The 20040-nt window shown below is 60.1% G+C and overlaps 1 protein-coding gene across 12 annotated transcripts in view; it reads right to left on the bottom strand.

The window, feature by feature from the left end:
• Window positions 1-20040, bottom strand: part of DYSF (dysferlin) — a 263140-nt gene that overhangs the window by 180495 nt on the left and 62605 nt on the right. For all 12 annotated transcript variants that reach the window (XM_075931062.1, XM_075931054.1, XM_075931056.1 and 9 more), the window contains exons 12-16: window positions 14566-14692; window positions 13055-13158; window positions 4730-4798; window positions 4601-4644; window positions 705-787 (exon numbers count right to left, since the gene is read on the bottom strand). In XM_075931062.1, coding sequence (XP_075787177.1) covers window positions 705-787; window positions 4601-4644; window positions 4730-4798; window positions 13055-13158; window positions 14566-14692 — 427 coding nt within the window. The remainder of the gene's footprint in view (window positions 1-704; window positions 788-4600; window positions 4645-4729; window positions 4799-13054; window positions 13159-14565; window positions 14693-20040) is intronic.

Consider the following 20040-nt stretch of genomic DNA (forward strand, 5'->3'; position numbering starts at 1 on the left):
GGGGCAGGACCAGATGCCTCCCCACCTTTGCACCCCACACTGTGCGCAGGCAGGATCAGGGTCCCATTGTGTGCCTGGGAGCTCAGGCCCCTGATTTCTAGTGTCCCTCCTGGGGCCGGGCAACCCCACCCGACACGGGCCGTAGCCACAACCTGCCCAGAGCTTCAGCACAAAAGACATTCACAACAGGGGTGCAGCACCCCAACCCGGGCCACATCCTGCCCCAGCTTGCTTTGACGCAGCCCATGAGGCTCAGGACTCCCCCTCCCCTGCAGCGACATAACCCAGCCACGTGGGGGGCGCTGGGGCCCCATACTTCTAGGGGCCCCACAAAATCTACTGGCCTCGGGCCCCCAAAGAGTTCATCTGGGCTGCGGGTAAGCCCTGAGCCTCGGGGCTGGGGAGCGTTTCTCACTTGCGTGTGGGCCCCGATGGAGTTTTCCCGGGCTCAGTGGGCCCCGCCCCACAAAAGTTTCCTCTTCGCCCCTGACTTAGAGTCACAAACTTCTGTCACAACCCAGTCTCATCCGAGTCAGGCGTGATCCCCCCACGCTGGCCCGACAGAGGGGGGCACCTGCCCCCGGGTTTCCTAGAGAGGGTCTTGGCCACTGTTTCTCCTTCGCCCAAGCCAAGGCCAGCCACGAGCCAAGAGCGTGCGTCCCCCGTCGTGCTCCGGGCAGGCTCCTGGCCCGCGCCCCCCTTACCTTCCAGCTCGCCCCCCGGGGCGGAGATCTGCGACATGCACAGGTGGGCCGTGCCCACGACGTCGTTGTGAGTCAGCCGGTCCCTGAAACACAAGCCTGGGTTGAATGGCAGCAGCGTCCGGCAGATCGCGCTTGGCAATTTCACGCCTGCCCCTGGGACTCGCTGGGAACGGGAACCCTCCAAACAAGCCCAGTGAGGACAGGTCAGGATAAATGGACCAGCTCACGCTGGTGTAAATCCGCAGTGCTCCAGTGGAGACAGGGGCCAGATCCCCACTGGGGTAAATCCGCAGTGCTCCAGTGGAGTCAGGGGCCAGATCCCCACCGGTGCAAATCCGCAGTGCTCCAGTGGAGTCAGGGGCCAGATCCCCACTGGGGTAAATCCGCAGTGCTCCAGTGGAGTCAGGGGCCAGATCCCCACCGGTGCAAATCCGCAGTGCTCCAGTGGAGACAGGGGCCAGATCCCCACCGGTGTAAATCCGCAGTGCTCCAGTGGAGACAGGGGCCAGATCCCCACTGGGGTAAATCCGCAGTGCTCCAGTGGAGACAGGGGCCAGATCCCCACTGGGGTAAATCCGCAGTGCTCCAGTGGAGTCAGGGGCCAGATCCCCACTGGGGTAAATCCGCAGTGCTCCAGTGGAGACAGGGGCCAGATCCCCACTGGGGTAAATCCGCAGTGCTCCAGTGGAGTCAGGGGCCAGATCCCCACTGGGGTAAATCCGCAGTGCTCCAGTGGAGACAGGGGCCAGATCCCCACCGGGGTAAATCCGCAGTGCTCCAGTGGAGACAGGGGCCAGATCCCCACTGGGGTAAATCCGCAGTGCTCCAGTGGAGTCAGGGGCCAGATCCCTACTGGGGTAAATCCGCAGTGCTCCAGTGGAGTCAGGGGCCAGATCCCCACCGGGGTAAATCCGCAGTGCTCCAGTGGAGACAGGGGCCAGATCCCCACTGGGGTAAATCCGCAGTGCTCCAGTGGAGTCAGGGGCCAGATCCCCACTGGGGTAAATCCGCAGTGCTCCAGTGGAGACAGGGGCCAGATCCCCACTGGGGTAAATCCGCAGTGCTCCAGTGGAGTCAGGGGCCAGATCCCCACTGGGGTAAATCCGCAGTGCTCCAGTGGAGTCAGGGGCCAGATCCCCACTGGGGTAAATCCGCAGTGCTCCAGTGGAGTCAGGGGCCAGATCCCCACTGGGGTAAATCCGCAGTGCTCCAGTGGAGACAGGGGCCAGATCCCCACTGGGGTAAATCCGCAGTGCTCCAGTGGAGACAGGGGCCAGATCCCCACTGGGGTAAATCCGCAGTGCTCCAGTGGAGTCAGGGGCCAGATCCCCACTGGGGTAAATCCGCAGTGCTCCAGTGGAGTCAGGGGCCAGATCCCCACCGGTGCAAATCCGCAGTGCTCCAGTGGAGTCAGGGGCCAGATCCCCACTGGGGTAAATCCGCAGTGCTCCAGTGGAGACAGGGGCCAGATCCCCACTGGGGTAAATCCGCAGTGCTCCAGTGGAGACAGGGGCCAGATCCCCACTGGGGTAAATCCGCAGTGCTCCAGTGGAGTCAGGGGCCAGATCCCCACCGGTGTAAATCCGCAGTGCTCCAGTGGAGTCAGGGGCCAGATCCCCACTGGTGTAAATCCGCAGTGCTCCAGTGGAGTCAGGGGCCAGATCCCCACTGGGGTAAATCCGCAGTGCTCCAGTGGAGACAGGGGCCAGATCCCCACTGGGGTAAATCCGCAGTGCTCCAGTGGAGCCAGGGGCCAGATCCCCACCGGTGCAAATCCGCAGTGCTCCAGTGGAGCCAGGGGCCAGATCCCCACCGGTGCAAATCCGCAGTGCTCCAGTGGAGCCAGGGGCCAGATCCCCACCGGGGTAAATCCGCAGTGCTCCAGTGGAGACAGGGGCCAGATCCCCACCGGGGTAAATCCACAGTGCTCCAGTGGAGCCAGCAGGCCAGATCCCCACTGGGGTAAATCCGCAGTGCTCCAGTGGAGTCAGGGGCCAGATCCCCACCGGTGCAAATCCGCAGTGCTCCAGTGGAGACAGGGGCCAGATCCCCACCGGTGCAAATCCGCAGTGCTCCAGTGGAGACAGGGGCCAGATCCCCACCGGTGCAAATCCGCAGTGCTCCAGTGGAGCCAGGGGCCAGATCCCCACCGGTGCAAATCCGCAGTGCTCCAGTGGAGCCAGCGGGCCAGATCCACACTGGGGTAAATCCGCAGTGCTCCAGTGGAGTCAGGGGCCAGATCCCCACTGGGGTAAATCCGCAGTGCTCCAGTGGAGCCAGCGGGCCAGATCCCCACTGGGGTAAATCCGCAGTGCTCCAGTGGAGTCAGGGGCCAGATCCCCACTGGGGTAAATCCGCAGTGCTCCAGTGGAGACAGGGGCCAGATCCCCACTGGGGTAAATCCGCAGTGCTCCAGTGGAGTCAGGGGCCAGATCCCCACTGGGGTAAATCCGCAGTGCTCCAGTGGAGACAGGGGCCAGATCGCTACTGGGGTAAATCCGCAGTGCTCCAGTGGAGACAGGGGCCAGATCCCCACTGGGGTAAATCCGCAGTGCTCCAGTGGAGTCAGGGGCCAGATCCCCACCGGTGTAAATCCGCAGTGCTCCAGTGGAGTCAGGGGCCAGATCCCCACTGGGGTAAATCCGCAGTGCTCCAGTGGAGACAGGGGCCAGATCCCCACCGGTGTAAATCCGCAGTGCTCCAGTGGAGCCAGCAGGCCAGATCTCTAGCAGAAATCCGTGGAGCCTGGGGCAATGCGCAGGGGGCGGGGCACAAGGGGTCACATACTGTGGGTGGGAGGGGCCGGCCAGACGCTGGTGGGAGACTATCAGGGGACCCACAGCGGTTGTCCAGCCCCCCACCACTGACCAGCAGCAATGGAGGAAGTGGAGCAAGGCGGAAGCAGCTTTCTGCCCCCCCCCCCTCCCCCGCACGCCGCTCCGAGGGGAGGGGGCAGGACTGCCAGGAAGTGCAGCGACGTGGCCAGGGGAGCAAAGCGAGCTGGGTGGGGGTGTCTCTGCTTGCGCTGCTGCTGCCGGTGAGTACGGGGAGGAGAGGCAGACCACCGCTGCTGGTGCCAGACCCTTGACCCCACTAGTACTCTAGGCCACCTCGGTTGGGGGATACAGGTGGGGCAGGGGCGGAGCAAGGGAAGGGAAGGGGCGGGGCAGAGGCGGGGCCTGAGTCAGAGAGGGGTCATCCTGCCCCCTCCTCAGGCTGGGGCGTCCTCCCCTCACCAGCCGCCTCAGAATGGAGCTGTGCTGATTTTCACCAGCTGAAGATCTGTCCCGTACCCTTTGGATCACGCAGGGGAAACTGAGGCACCGAAGGATGTGGAGTGACTTGCTCACTCCTGTGCAGAGCGCACAATGGAAGCCAGGAGTCCCGACTCCCCGTCCACTGTTCTAACCACATAGGGTCCGAGCCCAAACATCCACCCTACAACTATACAGACCCGCCGCTGTAGCCCCCGCCAGCCACGAGTGCCTCACTGCAGGGCAGACCTGCCGATAGCCGGCCCCCGCCTGTGCCCTCTCACCTTGCGACCACAGCGCGTCTTCTTGGCTGATCACAAAGGTGAGAAATAATTTCCTGTGTCTGGGGCCCGTTGCCTGCAGCTAACGGAAGTGAGAGAGCTCCGGGCCCGGTGTAACCCGCCCCACCCTGGCATCAGCTTTCCGGGAGAGCCCGCCGGCCCTGGTGTGATGGAGACGCTGTTTCTGGGAACGCTTAGGGAGCTGCCTGCGTCTCAGATCTGGGGGCACGAGCGCAGGACAATGGAGACCATGTTCCCACCATGCAGACAGGGCCCATCTCCTCTGAGACCCGGGTCCTGCTGCCACCTCCCCAGGGTCTCTGTGCCTGAGTGTCTCCTTGTGGCTCCAATCCCCACTCACCAATCCAGGACCCGGATCCTCATTTTCTCACACATGGAAGGAAACTAGGGAAACAGGGACAGAGAGGGACCAGTCAGCGCCAACGGCTCAGGCACGAGGGACCGAGGGCAGGGACCGGCCCTTGCTCACCATGGCCGGCACGGTGATGCTCTGGTTCCACTGCGGGTTGGCGTTCTTCTCCAGGATCTTCGAGCAGATCTGGCAAGAGAAGGACCAATAAAAGGTGGTGGCAGGGCAGGCTTGGCTCGTCCCGCCTCTACACGCAAGGACACAACCCAGGCGCCCTTCTTTGTCTCTGATCCTGGTCCCAGGTGGCATACGAGTCTCAAGAAACCTTCCGTAAGAACATCAGAACGGCCAGACCAACGGTCCATCTCGCCCAGTGCCCTGTCTGCCAACAGTGGTCAACGCCAGGTGCCCCAGAGGGAGCGAACACAACAGGGAATCATCCCTCCCGTCGCCCATTAGCCTCTGACAAACAAAAGCTGGGGATACCATCCCTACCCATCCTGGCTAATAGCCACTGATGGATCTACCCTCCATGAATCCATCTAGCTCTTTTTTGAACCCTGTTCAAGTCCTGGCCTTCACGCCATCCAGGGAGGAACAACACTGGAAACCACAATCCCAGCTAGACACACACAAGGCCGGGGTCTAAATGAGTTGTCATCCCTCGGGGACGAGAGACAGGAGCCGTTGTGGCCAGCTCTCTGAAACCACCTGCTCGCTGTGCTGAGGTTGACGCACCGGCTAACCGTCTTAGGAAGGGATAGACGATGAAAGTGTAACGCCGCTGTGTAAATCCAGGGGGTGCCCACACCCTGAATGCGGCCCGCAGGCCTGGGTGCCCCACTGCCGGAGAGAGAGAGAAGAGATTTGGAAGGAGTCAGAGAAGGGCGACAAAAACTCTCCGGCGTAAGAAACAGCTTCCATGTGAGGAGAGATTGCTCAGCTTGGAGAAGAGAGGAGATGGCCGAGGTCTGTAAAACCGTGAGCGATACGGACCAAGGGAATGTGAAAGTGTTATTCACCCCGTCACAGAACGTAAGGACAGAGACAGGCAAATATGGCCCGTGGGCCGGATCCGACATGCCAAGCCCCCAGATCTAGCCAGGGTGGGGAAGGAGCAGTTTTGTGCACTGCCCCTACCCCCATCACAGTCTTTCAGCTCCCATTGGCTGCTTTCTGGCCAATGGGAGTTGCCTGGGCCGTGTTCGCAGGGCAGGCTGCACACAAAGCACACCACCGCCCCCTGGGCGCGGGGGGTTCAGAGCAGCACATGGCCTCCGCAGCTGGCTGCTCCGAGCCTGCCCGAGGGACCTGCTGGCTGGAGCCGCCTAGATAAGGGCTTCCCAGCCAGAGTCTGCCTCGCAGCCAGAGTCTCCACCCCTCCATTCCTCCAACCCTCTCCTGCACCCCTGCCCCACATAACCCAAACCCCCTGAACCCTGCTCCTGTGCCTAGTCCTCTTCCCAGACCCTGCACCCCACTCTCTTGTCCCAGATCACAACCCTTTTCAGACCCTACACCCCCTCCTATACCTCTCCTCCTGGTCAGAATCTTCTCCTGCACCCATAGCCCCCTCCCAGACCGCTCACTCCTTCCTGCACCCCAATCCCCTACCCCAAACTCCCTTCTGCACCCAGCCTCCGTCCCAGACCCTGCACCCCCTCCTGCACCCCAATTCCCTCCCCCAAACTCCCTTCTGCACCCAACCCCTCTCCCAGACCCCGCACCCCCTCCTGCACCCCAATCCCTTCCCCCAAACTCCCTTCTGCACCCAACCCCCCTCCCAGACCTCGTACCCCCTCCTGCACCCCAGTCGCCTACCCCAAACTCCCTTCTGCACCCAACCTCCATTCCAGATCCTGCACCCCAATCCCCTCCCCCAAACTCCCTTCTGCACCCAACCTCCGTCCCAGACCCTGCACCCCCTCCTGCACCCCAATCCCCTCCCCCAAACTCCCTTCTGCACCCAACCCCCCTCCCAGACCCCGCACCCCCTCCTGCACCCCAATCCCCTCCCCCAAACTCCCTTCTGCACCCAACCTCCGTCCCAGACCCTGCACCCCATTACTAGGACGGAAGAATGCGGCCCTTGACCTTTCACCATTTAGAGGGAACTTTGGCCCAGACCAAGTTAAAGTCGGCTGAGTCCAGTTCAGGTGACTCAGGATGAGGCCTACGGTCCACCCGCACCCCCCTCCTCTGACAAAATGGAACCCTCCACCCCATGGGCAACGCAGGAAACCCCATTCTTGGGTGCGGCCTGGGACTATGGAATGAACTGTACCAAGTTACTACGGGGGGGGGGGGGGGGCACAGGAGAACCTATTCACAATGGACTCCGCCACATATGAATAGATTCTTTTGTAGACCCTTCCCCCGCCTTCCCAAACTCTCCGCCCCATCCCCATTCGTGATCCCGTAACATCCCCATCATGACTACGCCCTGCTGCCTACCTGGAAACGTAAGGTCGGGAAAGCGTTTAATGTCTCACAATGGAATTTATCAGCTGGAAGCTACGAGAGGAGAGGTCGGATCCGGGGACATGCCCTCAAGGACCACGGACCACAGTGTAGGACCTGCGAATATTTACCAGACAACGAAACGACAAGCATCCATCCAGGCAAGCCGCTTCCAAAGCGGTCGCCGGGCCCTGAGCTAGGAAATTCTCTCCCCGTCATTCCTTCCCTCCCCCATCCCAGGAGCCGAATGGGCAGCGTCATTTGTAATACCACAGCACCGCCAAGAGCCCGGAGCAGACACGACTCGGCGGCAGCAAAGGACACAGGAATCCACATGTTCTCCAGCGAGACGTGTCCCGGGACTAATCGACTGCTACTCAGAACTTGGCTTTGCCCCCGTCTCCTATTCCGCACAACGGCTGCCTTTGTTCGAAGGGCGCCAAGACAGGCTGTGGATCCCGGAGGGAGGGAGGGAGGGAGGGAGCTGTATTTATTTTGCCACTTTCCTTTGCAGGGTTTTTTTTTCCATTGTCATTTTGTTACATGGATGAAGGGGCCGGGGCCGGGCACAGATGGGTGTGAAACTGTCCCTCTCCCCAGGCATTCCCCACGTGCCCTTCCCCGTCCTAGTTCAGCACAAAGGGGGCGCCTCAAAGGCTGAGGAGATGAGCCTTCCCCAAAGCGTGAGGATGGTTAGAACACGGAATCCGGCTGGGGGGTTGGTGAAGCTGAGGGAGGCCGGCCCCTCGCCTCACTGACAGCCCCGCCCCCTCTGCTGAAGCTCCGCCCCCCACGGGGAGGAGAGAAGAAGGGGTAGCATGTTGAGTACACCCCCGCTTCCCTGGAGCGCCAGGGAGAAGAGAGGTGAGGGGGAGGGAGCGTGCGTGCGGCACGGCTCCCCCACCTCCCCAGAGCGCCAGAGAGGAGAAGAGAGGCGAGGGGGGAGGTGCATGCGTGCGGCATGGCTCCCCCACCTCCCCAGAGCGCCAGAGAAAAGAGAGGCGAGGGGGGAGGGTGCGTGCGGCAAGGCTCCCCCACCTCCCCAGAGCGCCAGAGAGAAGAGAGGCGAGGGGGGAGGGTGCGTGCGGCAAGGCTCCCCCACCTCCCCAGAGCGCCAGAGAGGAGAAGAGAGGCGAGGGGGGAGGGTGCGTGCCCGCGGCACGGCTCCCCCACCTCCCCAGAGCGCCAGGGAGGAGAAGAGAGGCGAGGGGGGAGGTGCGTGCGTGCGGCAAAGCTCCCCCACCTCCACAGAGCGCCAGGGAGGAGAAGAGAGGCGAGGGGGGGGGGAGGGTGCGTGCTTGCGGCACGACTCCCCCCACCTCCCCAGAGCGCCAGAGAGGAGAAGAGAGGCGAGGGGGGAGGGTGCGTGCGTGCGGCACGGCTCCCCCACCTCCCCAGAGCGCCAGGGAGGAGAAGAGAGGCGAGGGGGGAGGTGCGTGCGTGCGGCACGGCTCCCCCACCTCCCCAGAGTGCCAGGGAGGAGAAGAGAGGTGAGGGGGAGGGTGCGTGCATGCGGCAAGGCTCCCCCACCTCCCCAGAGCGCCAGAGAGGAGAAGAGAGGTGAGGGGGAGGGTGCGTGCGTGCGGCAAGGCTCCCCCACCTCCCCAGAGCGCCAGGGAGGAGAAGAGAGGCGAGGGGGAGGGTGCGTGCATGCGGCAAGGCTCCCCCACCTCCCCAGAGCGCCAGAGAGGAGAAGAGAGGCGAGGGGGAGGGTGCGTGCATGCGGCAAGGCTCCCCCACCTCCCCAGAGCGCCAGGGAGGAGAAGAGAGGCTAGGGGGAGGGTGCGTGCATGCGGCAAGGCTCCCCCACCTCCCCAGAGCGCCAGAGAGGAGAAGAGAGGTGAGGGGGGAGGTGCATGCGTGCGGCAAGGCTCCCCCACCTCCCCAGAGCGCCAGAGAGGAGAAGAGAGGTGAGGGGGAGGGTGCGTGCGTGCGGCAAGGCTCCCCCACCTCCCCAGAGCGCCAGGGAGGAGAAGAGAGGTGAGGGGGAGGGTGCGTGCGTGCGGCAAGGCTCCCCCACCTCCCCAGAGCGCCAGAGAGGAGAAGAGAGGTGAGGGGGGAGGTGCATGCGTGCGGCAAGGCTCCCCCACCTCCCCAGAGCGCCAGAGAGAAGAGAGGCGAGGGGGAGGGTGCGTGCGGCAAGGCTCCCCCACCTCCCCAGAGCGCCAGAGAGAAGAGAGGCGAGGGGGGAGGTGCATGCGCGCGGCATGGCTCCCCCACCTCCCCAGAGCGCCAGGGAGGAGAAGAGAGGTGAGGGGGAGGGTGCGTGCATGCGGCACGGCTCCCCCACCTCCCCAGAGCGCCAGGGAGGAGAAGAGAGGTGAGGGGGGAGGTGCGTGCGTGCGGCACGGCTCCCCCACCTCCCCAGAGCGCCAGAGAGGAGAAGAGAGGTGAGGGGGGAGGTGCGTGCATGCGGCACGGCTCCCCCACCTCCCCAGAGCGCCAGGGAGGAGACGAGAGGCGAGGGGGGAGGGTGCGTGCCCGCGGCACGGCTCCCCCACCTCCCCAGAGCGCCAGAGAGGAGAAGAGAGGCGAGGGGGGAGGTGCATGCGCGCGGCACGGCTTCCCCACCTCCCCAGAGCGCCAGGGAGGAGAAGAGAGGCGAGGGGGGAGGGTGCGTGCGCGCGGCAAGGCTCCCCCACCTCCCCAGAGCGCCAGGGAGGAGACGAGAGGCGAGGGGGGAGGGTGCGTGCGTGCGGCACGGCTCCCCCACCTCCCCAGAGCGCCAGAGAGGAGAAGAGAGGCGAGGGGGGAGGTGCGTGCGTGCGGCAAGGCTCCCCCACCTCCCCAGAGCGCCAGGGAGGAGAAGAGAGGCGAGGGGGGAGGGTGCGTGCGTGCGGCACGACTCCCCCCACCTCCCCAGAGCGCCAGGGAGGAGAAGAGAGGTGAGGGGGAGGGTGCGTGCGCGCGGCAAGGCTCCCCCACCTCCCCAGAGCGCCAGGGAGGAGAAGAGAGGCGAGGGGGGAGGTGCGTGCGTGCGGCACGGCTCCCCCACCTCCCCAGAGCGCCAGGGAGGAGAAGAGAGGCGAGGGGGGAGGGTGCGTGCGTGCGGCACGGCTCCCCCACCTCCCCAGAGCGCCAGGGAGGAGACGAGAGGCGAGGGGGGAGGGTGCGTGCGTGCGGCACGACTCCCCCCACCTCCCCAGAGCGCCAGGGAGGAGAAGAGAGGTGAGGGGGAGGGTGCGTGCGCGCGGCAAGGCTCCCCCACCTCCCCAGAGCGCCAGGGAGGAGAAGAGAGGCGAGGGGGGAGGTGCGTGCGTGCGGCACGGCTCCCCCACCTCCCCAGAGCGCCAGGGAGGAGAAGAGAGGCGAGGAGGAGGGTGCGTGCATGCGGCAAGGCTCCCCCACCTCCCCAGAGCGCCAGGGAGGAGAAGAGAGGCGAGGGGGGAGGGTGCGTGCGTGCGGCACGGCTCCCCCACCTCCCCAGAGCGCCAGGGAGGAGAAGAGAGGCGAGGGGGGAGGGTGCGTGCGTGCGGCACGGCTCCCCCACCTCCCCAGAGCGCCAGGGAGGAGAAGAGAGGCGAGGGGGAGGTGCGTGCGTGCGGCAAGGCTCCCCCACCTTCCCAGAGCGCCAGGGAGGAGAAGAGAGGCGAGGGGGGAGGTGCATGCGTGCGGCAAGGCTCCCCCACCTCCCCAGAGCGCCAGGGAGGAGAAGAGAGGTGAGGGGGAGGGTGCGTGCATGCGGCAAGGCTCCCCCACCTCCCCAGAGCGCCAGAGAGGAGAAGAGAGGTGAGGGGGGAGGTGCATGCGTGCGGCAAGGCTCCCCCACCTCCCCAGAGCGCCAGAGAGAAGAGAGGCGAGGGGGAGGGTGCGTGCGGCAAGGCTCCCCCACCTCCCCAGAGCGCCAGAGAGAAGAGAGGCGAGGGGGAGGGTGCGTGCGGCAAGGCTCCCCCACCTCCCCAGAGCGCCAGTGAGAAGAGAGGTGAGGGGGGAGGTGCGTGCATGCGGCACGGCTCCCCCACCTCCCCAGAGCGCCAGGGAGGAGACGAGAGGCGAGGGGGGAGGGTGCGTGCCCGCGGCACGGCTCCCCCACCTCCCCAGAGCGCCAGAGAGAAGAGAGGCGAGGGGGGAGGTGCGTGCCCGCGGCACGGCTCCCCCACCTCCCCAGAGTGCCAGAGAGGAGAAGAGAGGCGAGGGGGGAGGTGCATGCGCGCGGCAAGGCTCCCCCACCTCCCCAGAGCGCCAGGGAGGAGAAGAGAGGCGAGGGGGGAGGGTGCGTGCGTGCGGCACGGCTCCCCCACCTCCCCAGAGCGCCAGAGAGGAGAAGAGAGGCGAGGGGGGAGGGTGCGTGCGCGCGGCAAGGCTCCCCCACCTTCCCAGAGCGCCAGGGAGGAGAAGAGAGGCGAGGGGGGAGGGTGCGTGCATGCGGCAAGGCTCCCCCACCTCCCCAGAGCGCCAGAGAGGAGAAGAGAGGCGAGGGGGGAGGTGCGTGCGTGCGGCAAGGCTCCCCCACCTCCCCAGAGCGCCAGAGAGGAGAAGAGAGGCGAGGGGGGAGGGTGTGTGCGTGGGGCACGGCTCCCCCACCTCCCCAGAGCGCCAGGGAGGAGAAGAGAGGCGAGGGGGGAGGTGCGTGCGTGCGGCACGGCTCCCCCACCTCCCCAGAGCGCCAGGGAGGAGAAGAGAGGCGAGGGGGGAGGTGCGTGCGTGCGGCACGGCTCCCCCACCTCCCCAGAGCGCCAGGGAGGAGAAGAGAGGCGAGGGGGAGGGTGCGTGCATGGGGCAAGGCTCCCCCACCTCCCCAGAGCGCCAGGGAGGAGAAGAGAGGCGAGGGGGAGGGTGCGTGCATGGGGCACGGCTCCCCCACCTCCCCAGAGCGCCAGGGAGGAGAAGAGAGGCGAGGGGGGGGGGGAGGGTGCGTGCGTGCGGCAAGGCTCCCCCACCTCCCCAGAGCGCCAGGGAGGAGAAGAGAGGCGAGGGGGGAGGTGCATGCATGCGGCATGGCTCCCCCACCTCCCCAGAGCGCCAGGGAGGAGAAGAGAGGCGAGGGGGGAGGTGCGTGCGTGCGGCAAGGCTCCCCCACCTCCCCAGAGCGCCAGGGAGGAGAAGAGAGGCGAGGGGGGAGGTGCATGCATGCGGCATGGCTCCCCCACCTCCCCAGAGCGCCAGAGAGGAGAAGAGAGGCGAGGGGGGAGGTGCATGCATGCGGCACGGCTCCCCCACCTCCCCAGAGCGCCAGGGAGGAGACGAGAGGCGAGGGGGGAGGGTGTGTGCGTGGGGCACGGCTCCCCCACCTCCCCAGAGCGCCAGGGAGGAGAAGAGAGGCGAGGGGGGAGGGTGCGTGCGTGCGGCATGGCTCCCCCACCTCCCCAGAGCGCCAGGGAGGAGAAGAGAGGCGAGGGGGGAGGGTGCGTGCGTGCGGCACGGCTCCCCCACCTCCCCAGAGCGCCAGGGAGGGAGGAGGCTGCACGGTTCCAGGAGCACAGGGCGGGCATTCGGGGGCAGCAGCGCTCCGTCCCCAGCACGCCTACAGCAGGCGCTCTGGGGTGGAGTGTGGGTGGGGCTGTGCCTGGTGGTTTGGGAAGGCACGGCCTTGGCTACCGGACGCCCTTGGGCAAAGGTGTTCTAGGGGCCAGGCCAGGTGGAGGAGGCTCCCGGAAACGAACCACCAGAGCGACGAACCTTCCCCATCTCGGGTTCTGCGAGTAGAGGGGAGCAACGCCCCTGCAGCCCAGCGGGTCAGTCTGCTGCCGACCTCACCCTCTTTGCTTTTCTCCAAAGCAACAGAGGTACCAGAGATGCCCCAAGACCATCCCCCTCCCCCGCCCCCTTTGCTTACTTCCTTTACTTTCATCGACCAGGAAACAGGGTCTCTCAAACGTGGCCTCCCCTCTCCCGCATTCCCCTGCGCCCGTGGCGCCCTCGGGGGAACCTAGCTCAAACCCAAACGCTGCCCAGGCAACGGGTTTGCTAAGGCAGCAGGCGTCCAGAAGACAGAGGCCGGTTCCTGCCCAGGTAGAGGGGAGCCCGTCTGTTCCCGCCGCTCACCGTTCTGCCGGCAAAGCTGACTTCCACAAATGGATCCACCAGGTTCTTCTTGTTGCTCTCCAAGCCAAAGATCTGCTTGACGTTGTCCAGGACGGCATCGTCCACTGCAAAGGAGAAGAGGCCTCACCAATCAGCGAGGAGGAGTAGGGGACCTGTCAGCGGCCACCCCAGAATGACCCGGCTGCCAGTCTGCGCCGTTCCAGCTCTCTGGCCTCATCCAGCCTTAGGTTTCCCAATGAGCCCTCTAGCTCAGCGTTTCTTAAAGGCAGTTGGAGGTGTGCCGTGGAGAGAACAGAATTCAAAATGGCTACCCTTAAAGCAGGCATGTCCAAAGTCCGGCCCGCGGGACAATCGCGGCCCGTGTTCCGGTTTAATACGGCCCCACAGGTAATTTGGCAATATCTATCTTTTATGGCCCCCAATGAATCCATATGTATTGAGATGAATACATTGTAAAATCTCAGTTAATGTCAGTTGGTCTAAATCAGTTATAAATATATTTGGACACAACATGGATACTTGGTGTTATGTTCCTGTTCATATTTTTTTAACTTAAAAGTTGACAGACAACCTTTATTACCAATAATATGTAATGTACTTTACAATGTTCCTGACACATATTTCAGCTTCCTGGATTTTTTTTTCATCTGGCCTTCAGATATGAAAGGCAGAGTGATTTAACACCTGTTTAGATTTGTCATCCATGTGACAAAATGAAAAGTATGCCGTTTGCAATAAACTTTGCATAAAATAGTTAAGTTGCATTTAATTTTAATGGTTCAAAGAATGTCAGGCAAAATGGCCGGCCCTCACCCATGTTCACTTCATCCAATCTGGCCCTCTTTGAAAAAAGTTTGGACACCCCTGCCTTAAAGGGACAAGCCTTTTTTTTTTTTTTGTCTCAACTTTTCTCTGGGGGGCTTTTTTATTTTCCCCCCTCAACAAAAATCTTTGGTGTCCTCCATAAAAAAGAAAAAATGTTTGGTGTTCTTCGGTCTTATAAAGTTTAAGAAACACTGCTCTAGGTAGCACCACTTCCGCGGCAGGCACATCTGTGAGCACTGTCCCCCGAGACCGCTATGAGGTTTTCCATCCCTTCCAAGGCATGGAGTGCCAGTCCCTAGCGGGAGCAGCAGCAGATGCCTCCCGAGCCCTTTAACCCACCCCCAGGTCTCGTCCCTGTAACAATCCCGGAATGACTTTTCCAGCGTGGACGCCGAATTCTGCTGAGTGACCCCCACGGGAACGTCAAAACGCAGCTCCCCCGCGGGTGTAAATCAGCATAACTCCGCGGGCGCCGGTGGTGCTGTTCCCATTTGCACCTCATTTTCCATGGACACATGCCTGCCGGGGCGCTGGCCCGAGGCGGTAACGGTTCCAGCGTGGGAGTGACAGGCACAGAACTGAGGGAGTCCATCCGTGTTCCACAGGACCCTGTTACTGTTGCTGCCTCATTTCCAGGCCATTGGCCCGGGTCAGCGGCAACCAGAATGGGCAGAGGGTCAACGTACTCTGGGGCAGGTCTTCAGCTCTGTAAATTTTCAGGCAGAAGTGAGCCCCCCTCAGAGTGACCCCAGTTGGGCGCAGAAGATTCCCCTCGATATCCTCCTTGTCATCAGCCACGTCTTTCTTCTCCAGCTGCGAGACAAACAAACAGGCTGTTACCAGCGGAGCGACCGACGGGGGGGAGAAGCTGAAACATCCCGCAAAGCAGAGAAACAGCATCCGCTAAGCACAGAAGGCATAAAATGCACCATTGCCCCCAAGTGAGACCTCCTTCCCCATAAACCGGCAACACATCCTGCCTGGGAACGCCCCACTCAGCCAGCCTGGAAAGTTTGGATTCAGACCTGACCCATCTCTTCTGTCAAATCACCGGCACACAGCACCTGCTACATCTGAACCTTTACTAACTGCCCTCATGAGGCCCATGACCGTTTCACTCCTAGGCTACGTCTAGACTGGCATGATTTTCCAGAAATGCTTTTAACGGAAAAGTTTTCCGTTAAAAGCATTTTCGGAAAAGCGTGTCTAGATTTTGCGGAAAAGCATCCGTGGCCAATTTAGACGCACTTTTCCACAAAAAAGCCCCAAACGCCATTTTCGCCATCGGGGCTTTTTCGCGGAAAACAACTCTCTGCTGTCTACACTGGCCCTTTTGCACAAAAGTTTTTCGGAAAAAGACTTTTGCCCGAACGGGAGCAGCATAGTATTTCCGCAAAAGCACTGAAATCTTACATGAGATCGTCAGTGCTTTTGTGGAAATTCAAGCGGCCAGTGTAGATAGCTGGCAAGTTTTTCCGGAAAAGCAGCTGATTTTCCGGAAAAAGTGGCCACTCTAGACACAGCCCTAACGTCTGCGTGTTGGAGTTTGAGTCTGGTTCTGCTGGTAGGAGGAGGTCCATCAATCAGGTACGGTCGGTATGGATTAACCACAGATCGTAATCCAAGATGCACACAGCACAATGCAGAACACAGAAAGGAAGGTGATCCTCGCGGAGAAGCATCGAGAAGCGAGTGAAGTTTGATTCACTCCCCAAAACGGTCCTGCTTTTATATCGTACTTCCTTCCCCAAAGCAAACGCCTCACAGGTTTGACATGTGGAATTCCTTTTGCGGTGTTCTCCGTTTATCTCATCAAAACACCACAGAAATCTGTGATTAGGTGCTTAATATAGAAAGCGCCTGTAGCCACCGGGTTTCAGAGGGGAAGCTACGTTGGTCTGTTTCAGCAAAAACAATGAGGAGTCCCTGCGGCACCTTAGGGTACGTCTGACGTACTTTCACTTTCGACAGAGGAATGTAAATGAAGGACTTCGAAATTGCAAATGAAGTGCTGATTTAAAAAACTTGCACTTCATTTGCATAATCGCATCGGAGCGCTCTTTCGTAAGAGATTAAAAAAAACAGTCTGGATGAGGTTCTTTTGGGGGGAAAAAAAACTTTCAAAAGAACCCTTATTCCTGAAAAAATTAGGTTTACAGGGTTCTTTTGAAAAAGGGGGAGTATTTTCAAAAGAACCCGTTCAGGCTGTTTTGGGTTTTTTTTCGAAACTATCTTCCAAAAAAGCACTCGGATGCAATTATGCAAATGAAGCATGAGATTTGTAAATCAGCGCTTCATTTTCAATTTCGAAGTCCTTCATTTACATTCCCCTGTCGAAAGTGAAAATAAGTCTAGACGTACCCTTCGAGACTAACCGATCTATTTGGCCATGAGCGGGATCCTACTTCATCAGATGCAGTAAGTGGAAACTTCCGTTTGGCAGAGATATTGACTAGGGATATTCAGGACTAGTCAACAGGATAGTCGACTAGTCGCTTCCTCCCCCCTGCCCCCGCTTGTTGCCTCTATCAGATAGAGGCAGCAAGGAGGGGGGAGGAGTTGGGGGGAACTTTATAGTGGCAGCGCTGCACGGAGCCCAGGGTCAGCTGGGGAGTCCCCAGCTGACCCTGGGCTCCATGCACTGCTGACCCTTTGAAACACCACAGCGGCGTTTCAAAGGGCAGCGCCGCCCTATCAACGAATCGAATAGTCGATGCAAAAATGCATCGACTATTCGATTAGTCAGTTACACGATACTTACCATCCTTAATACAGACACATGCAAAGATGGGCGCTGTGACGGCGCGTTGGGGTTTTCCCGTCTCCTGCAGCTCCCGGACAGACTCCCCCAGCCAGTAGAATAGAGGGAGTTTATTGCTTCTCCAGGATACAGCTCAGCACAGATGTCATCTGGTTCCAGGGCAGGCCTAGGATGCCTCAGCCCCCCCTTGAGATGGGGGAGACGGGGCCCCTAAATTCCAGCCTCTTCCCTAGGCTGTCTCCTCCATGATCCCAGACAGACACTAACTCACTAACATCCAGTCCTGCCCCCAGTCAGGGCTCCACTCCCCTTCTTCCCATTGTTCCGCTCCCTGGGAGATAACTGGTCAGACAGGTTCAGAGCCCCCTTGCCTAATGCCTCATCCCCTGCCCTGCTGGGCCGTGCTGCAGCCAGCAGCCAGCGGAGGTCACCCACAGCCCACTGCCCAGCATAGCCACCAGCAAGGTACCCCCCATTACGTCACAGGCGCCTCATATTACTATGTGGAGAACCAGCGCTAACAAGGTTAATGCAAGGAGGGAGGAGGTGGTGTGAGGCTGGGAATCCCAAAGAGAGAACATTGCTTAGTGCAGCGAGCTAGCCACCCCCAGCCTGTATGCAGACCCAGAGTCCAATTCCAGTTTCCCAATGAGTCTGAGGTTGACATGGGAGGGGAGCTGCCTGTACACGAGCAATGAGTAATTGCTAATACGCTGAACACATCTCTCAATGGCTCAGAGTAGCTCACTGATCACCGAGAAGAGCTGCAATAACAAGTATTGCTCATCCGTCACAAACGGTCCCTTCCTGGAAGCATTCTCCGTGAGTCAAGAGGGTGGAGGGAAAATATTTTACACTTCCCACCATTTGGTCACACACTAAATTCAGCCAAAGTTCATAGTTTCTGCCACTGCAGGTACAAAAAGGAGTATGGTAGGCACAAAACACGCTGGCTCATACACAAAGGAGCATGGGGTTGTATGCCCAAGGAACCTTGTGCAGCTTGGTTCGTTTGCTCACAATTATCTCAGCTGACGAAGTGGGTTTTGCCCATGAAAGCTCAGGTTCAACCTGTATCATTTCTTGTCCAGCAACATCTGTGGTCCGGCAAGACCACGGATGTTGCTAGACCAGACAGCCCCCGCTACAGAGGTTGAGAACAGCTGGGAGCAGAACCGGTCTGGTCAGCAGCAGCCTGAAGGGCCAGTAAGCTGGAGGCAGGGAATCCCGGGAGCAGTGGCTGCCCCATGCGTAGGGCTGGCGGCAGAGAGCAGAGCCCTCGGGGTGGGTTGGGAGCAGCAGAGCCAGACAGGTTGGCCGGAAGAGATCAGGCCACTGCACAAAGAGGGGAGCCTCAGAACAGCCGGAATGCCTGACCTCCCTAGTCCGGCAAATTCCTTTGTTCGGGACCATACCGGTCCCGAGGGTGCCAGACCAGGGAGGTTCAACCTGTTCTACCTATATTTTTTTGTTAGTCTCGGAGACCAGGTCTACACTAAAGGGGAAAGTCGACTTAAGATATGCAACTCCAGCTACGTTCATTACGTAGCTGGAGTTGAAGAATCTTAAATCGCATTTTGGCGCCGTCCACACAGCGAGAGGTCGAGGGGAGCACACGCTCCCGTCGGCTTTCCTTACTCCTCGTAGGAGCAGGACTGCCGGCGTCGACCGGCACGCCCCTCAGTTCAAATCCGTGTGTCTTCACTAGACCCAACCCACTCATTCGAATGCCCGAAGATCGACAGCAGCAGCTCCGATCTTCTCTGTAGTGTAGACACACCCCAAGGTGCCACAGGACTGCTCGTTGGTTTTAAAGGGAAGCATGTGGATTTTGAGTGCTTTCAGATTCCCCTCCTTTCATTCACTCTGGGAGCCGGCTGTCAGAAAGGTCAGATAGAATTCTTCCTTGTCCTAACGTACAACTAGAGGCGACCTGCAGCAGGGAACATGGCGTTTTGATCCCTTGTGATATACAGAGGTAACCTGAATATTTTTCCCCAATGTGAGATTCAGGTCACTTCTACCGTGGAAGACTCTATGGAAAGCTGGAGAACTAGCTATGTAGATTCCCAAACACAACAACCTAAACGCTGGCTGCAGGACTTCCCCCAAGATCCTCTCTGTTGGAATTAGAGCGGATCTTTCAGAGAGACATCCGAGCTGGATTTTCAAAGCGCCAGCCCTGGAGAAGCCATTGCTTGGTAAATGCTTCCAGTAATTAATGACGCCCATTTGGATTTATGGCCTCAGAAAAGTCAAGGAAGTGAGACTTTGTTAACTGGGAGGGGGAGGGCGTTTTCATTCACATTGTTCATAACTCGGGAGCTTTGATCGTTTGCTTTGTTAATCCCCGATTAGCTCAGCCAGGAAGGAGAAAGGCTAGATTGTCTCACACACATCCCCGTACCTTCAATTGAAGGATTGAGAAATCTCCCAATCTACATTGGCGTCACTCCAGAAGTTTTCCAAAAGAAAAGGGAAACAACTTCAAATTCCTAATATAGCTGAACTGCAACACTAGCAGGAAAAAACACTTTAAGAACGGCCAGACTCGGTCAGACCAAAGGTCTGTCTACCCCAGTATCCTGTCTGCTGATAACCAACCCCATCTCCAGCACTCCTGCATCCTACCTCCCACCCAGGCTCCATCCCATCCCCCAGAAGCCTCCTCCCACACTGCACCCCTCATTTTGCCCCCCTCCCGAGCCTAGGGGGACCCCACAAAATCAACTAGCCTCAGACAAGTTAATCTGGCCGGGGGCGTGGGGAGGGAGCCCTGAGCCTTGATGGTCCCTCCCACTTGGGCCAAAGCACCAGGGGAACACTGGTGACGTGAGCATCTCTCTGGTTTTTCTGGCTTCTTCAATTGAGCCCCAATCAGCACAGAGCAGAGCGGAAGAATGACTTCTCGTGTCTTGCTCACAGCACTCCTGTTAGTGCTCTCCAGACTCAGGTTTGCTTTCTTTGCAACAGTGTCACACTGTGGACTCCTATTTAGCTTGGGGTCCACTCTGACCCCTTGTCATAATCAGGAGTGCTGACGAGCACCTGGTGATTAAGGGGTTAACTATGTCTCCTGTACCTAGGCCGGTATCGGGTGGTCAGACAATGACAATGCAGGTAGGAATTTCAAACTGGAAGAGGGGTTTTTTCTCTCTCTTCTGGGTTTGAGATTTAGGCTACAACGACACTGCCATTTTTTTTGCAGAAGAGGATGTGCAAATATAACACTCATTTGCATATCTTCTTCCGATTCTTTTTGCTTTGTTCGGGACCACACCGATCCCGAGGGTGCCAGACCAGGGAGGTTCAACCTATTCTACCTATATGTTTTTGTTAGTCTCTAACACCAGGTCTACACTAAAGAGGAAAGTTGACTTAAGATATGCAACTCCAACTA

Source organism: Pelodiscus sinensis, chromosome 5 (genome assembly GCF_049634645.1).
Source record: "Pelodiscus sinensis isolate JC-2024 chromosome 5, ASM4963464v1, whole genome shotgun sequence".
In the NCBI taxonomy this organism is placed as follows: Eukaryota; Metazoa; Chordata; order Testudines; family Trionychidae; genus Pelodiscus; species Pelodiscus sinensis.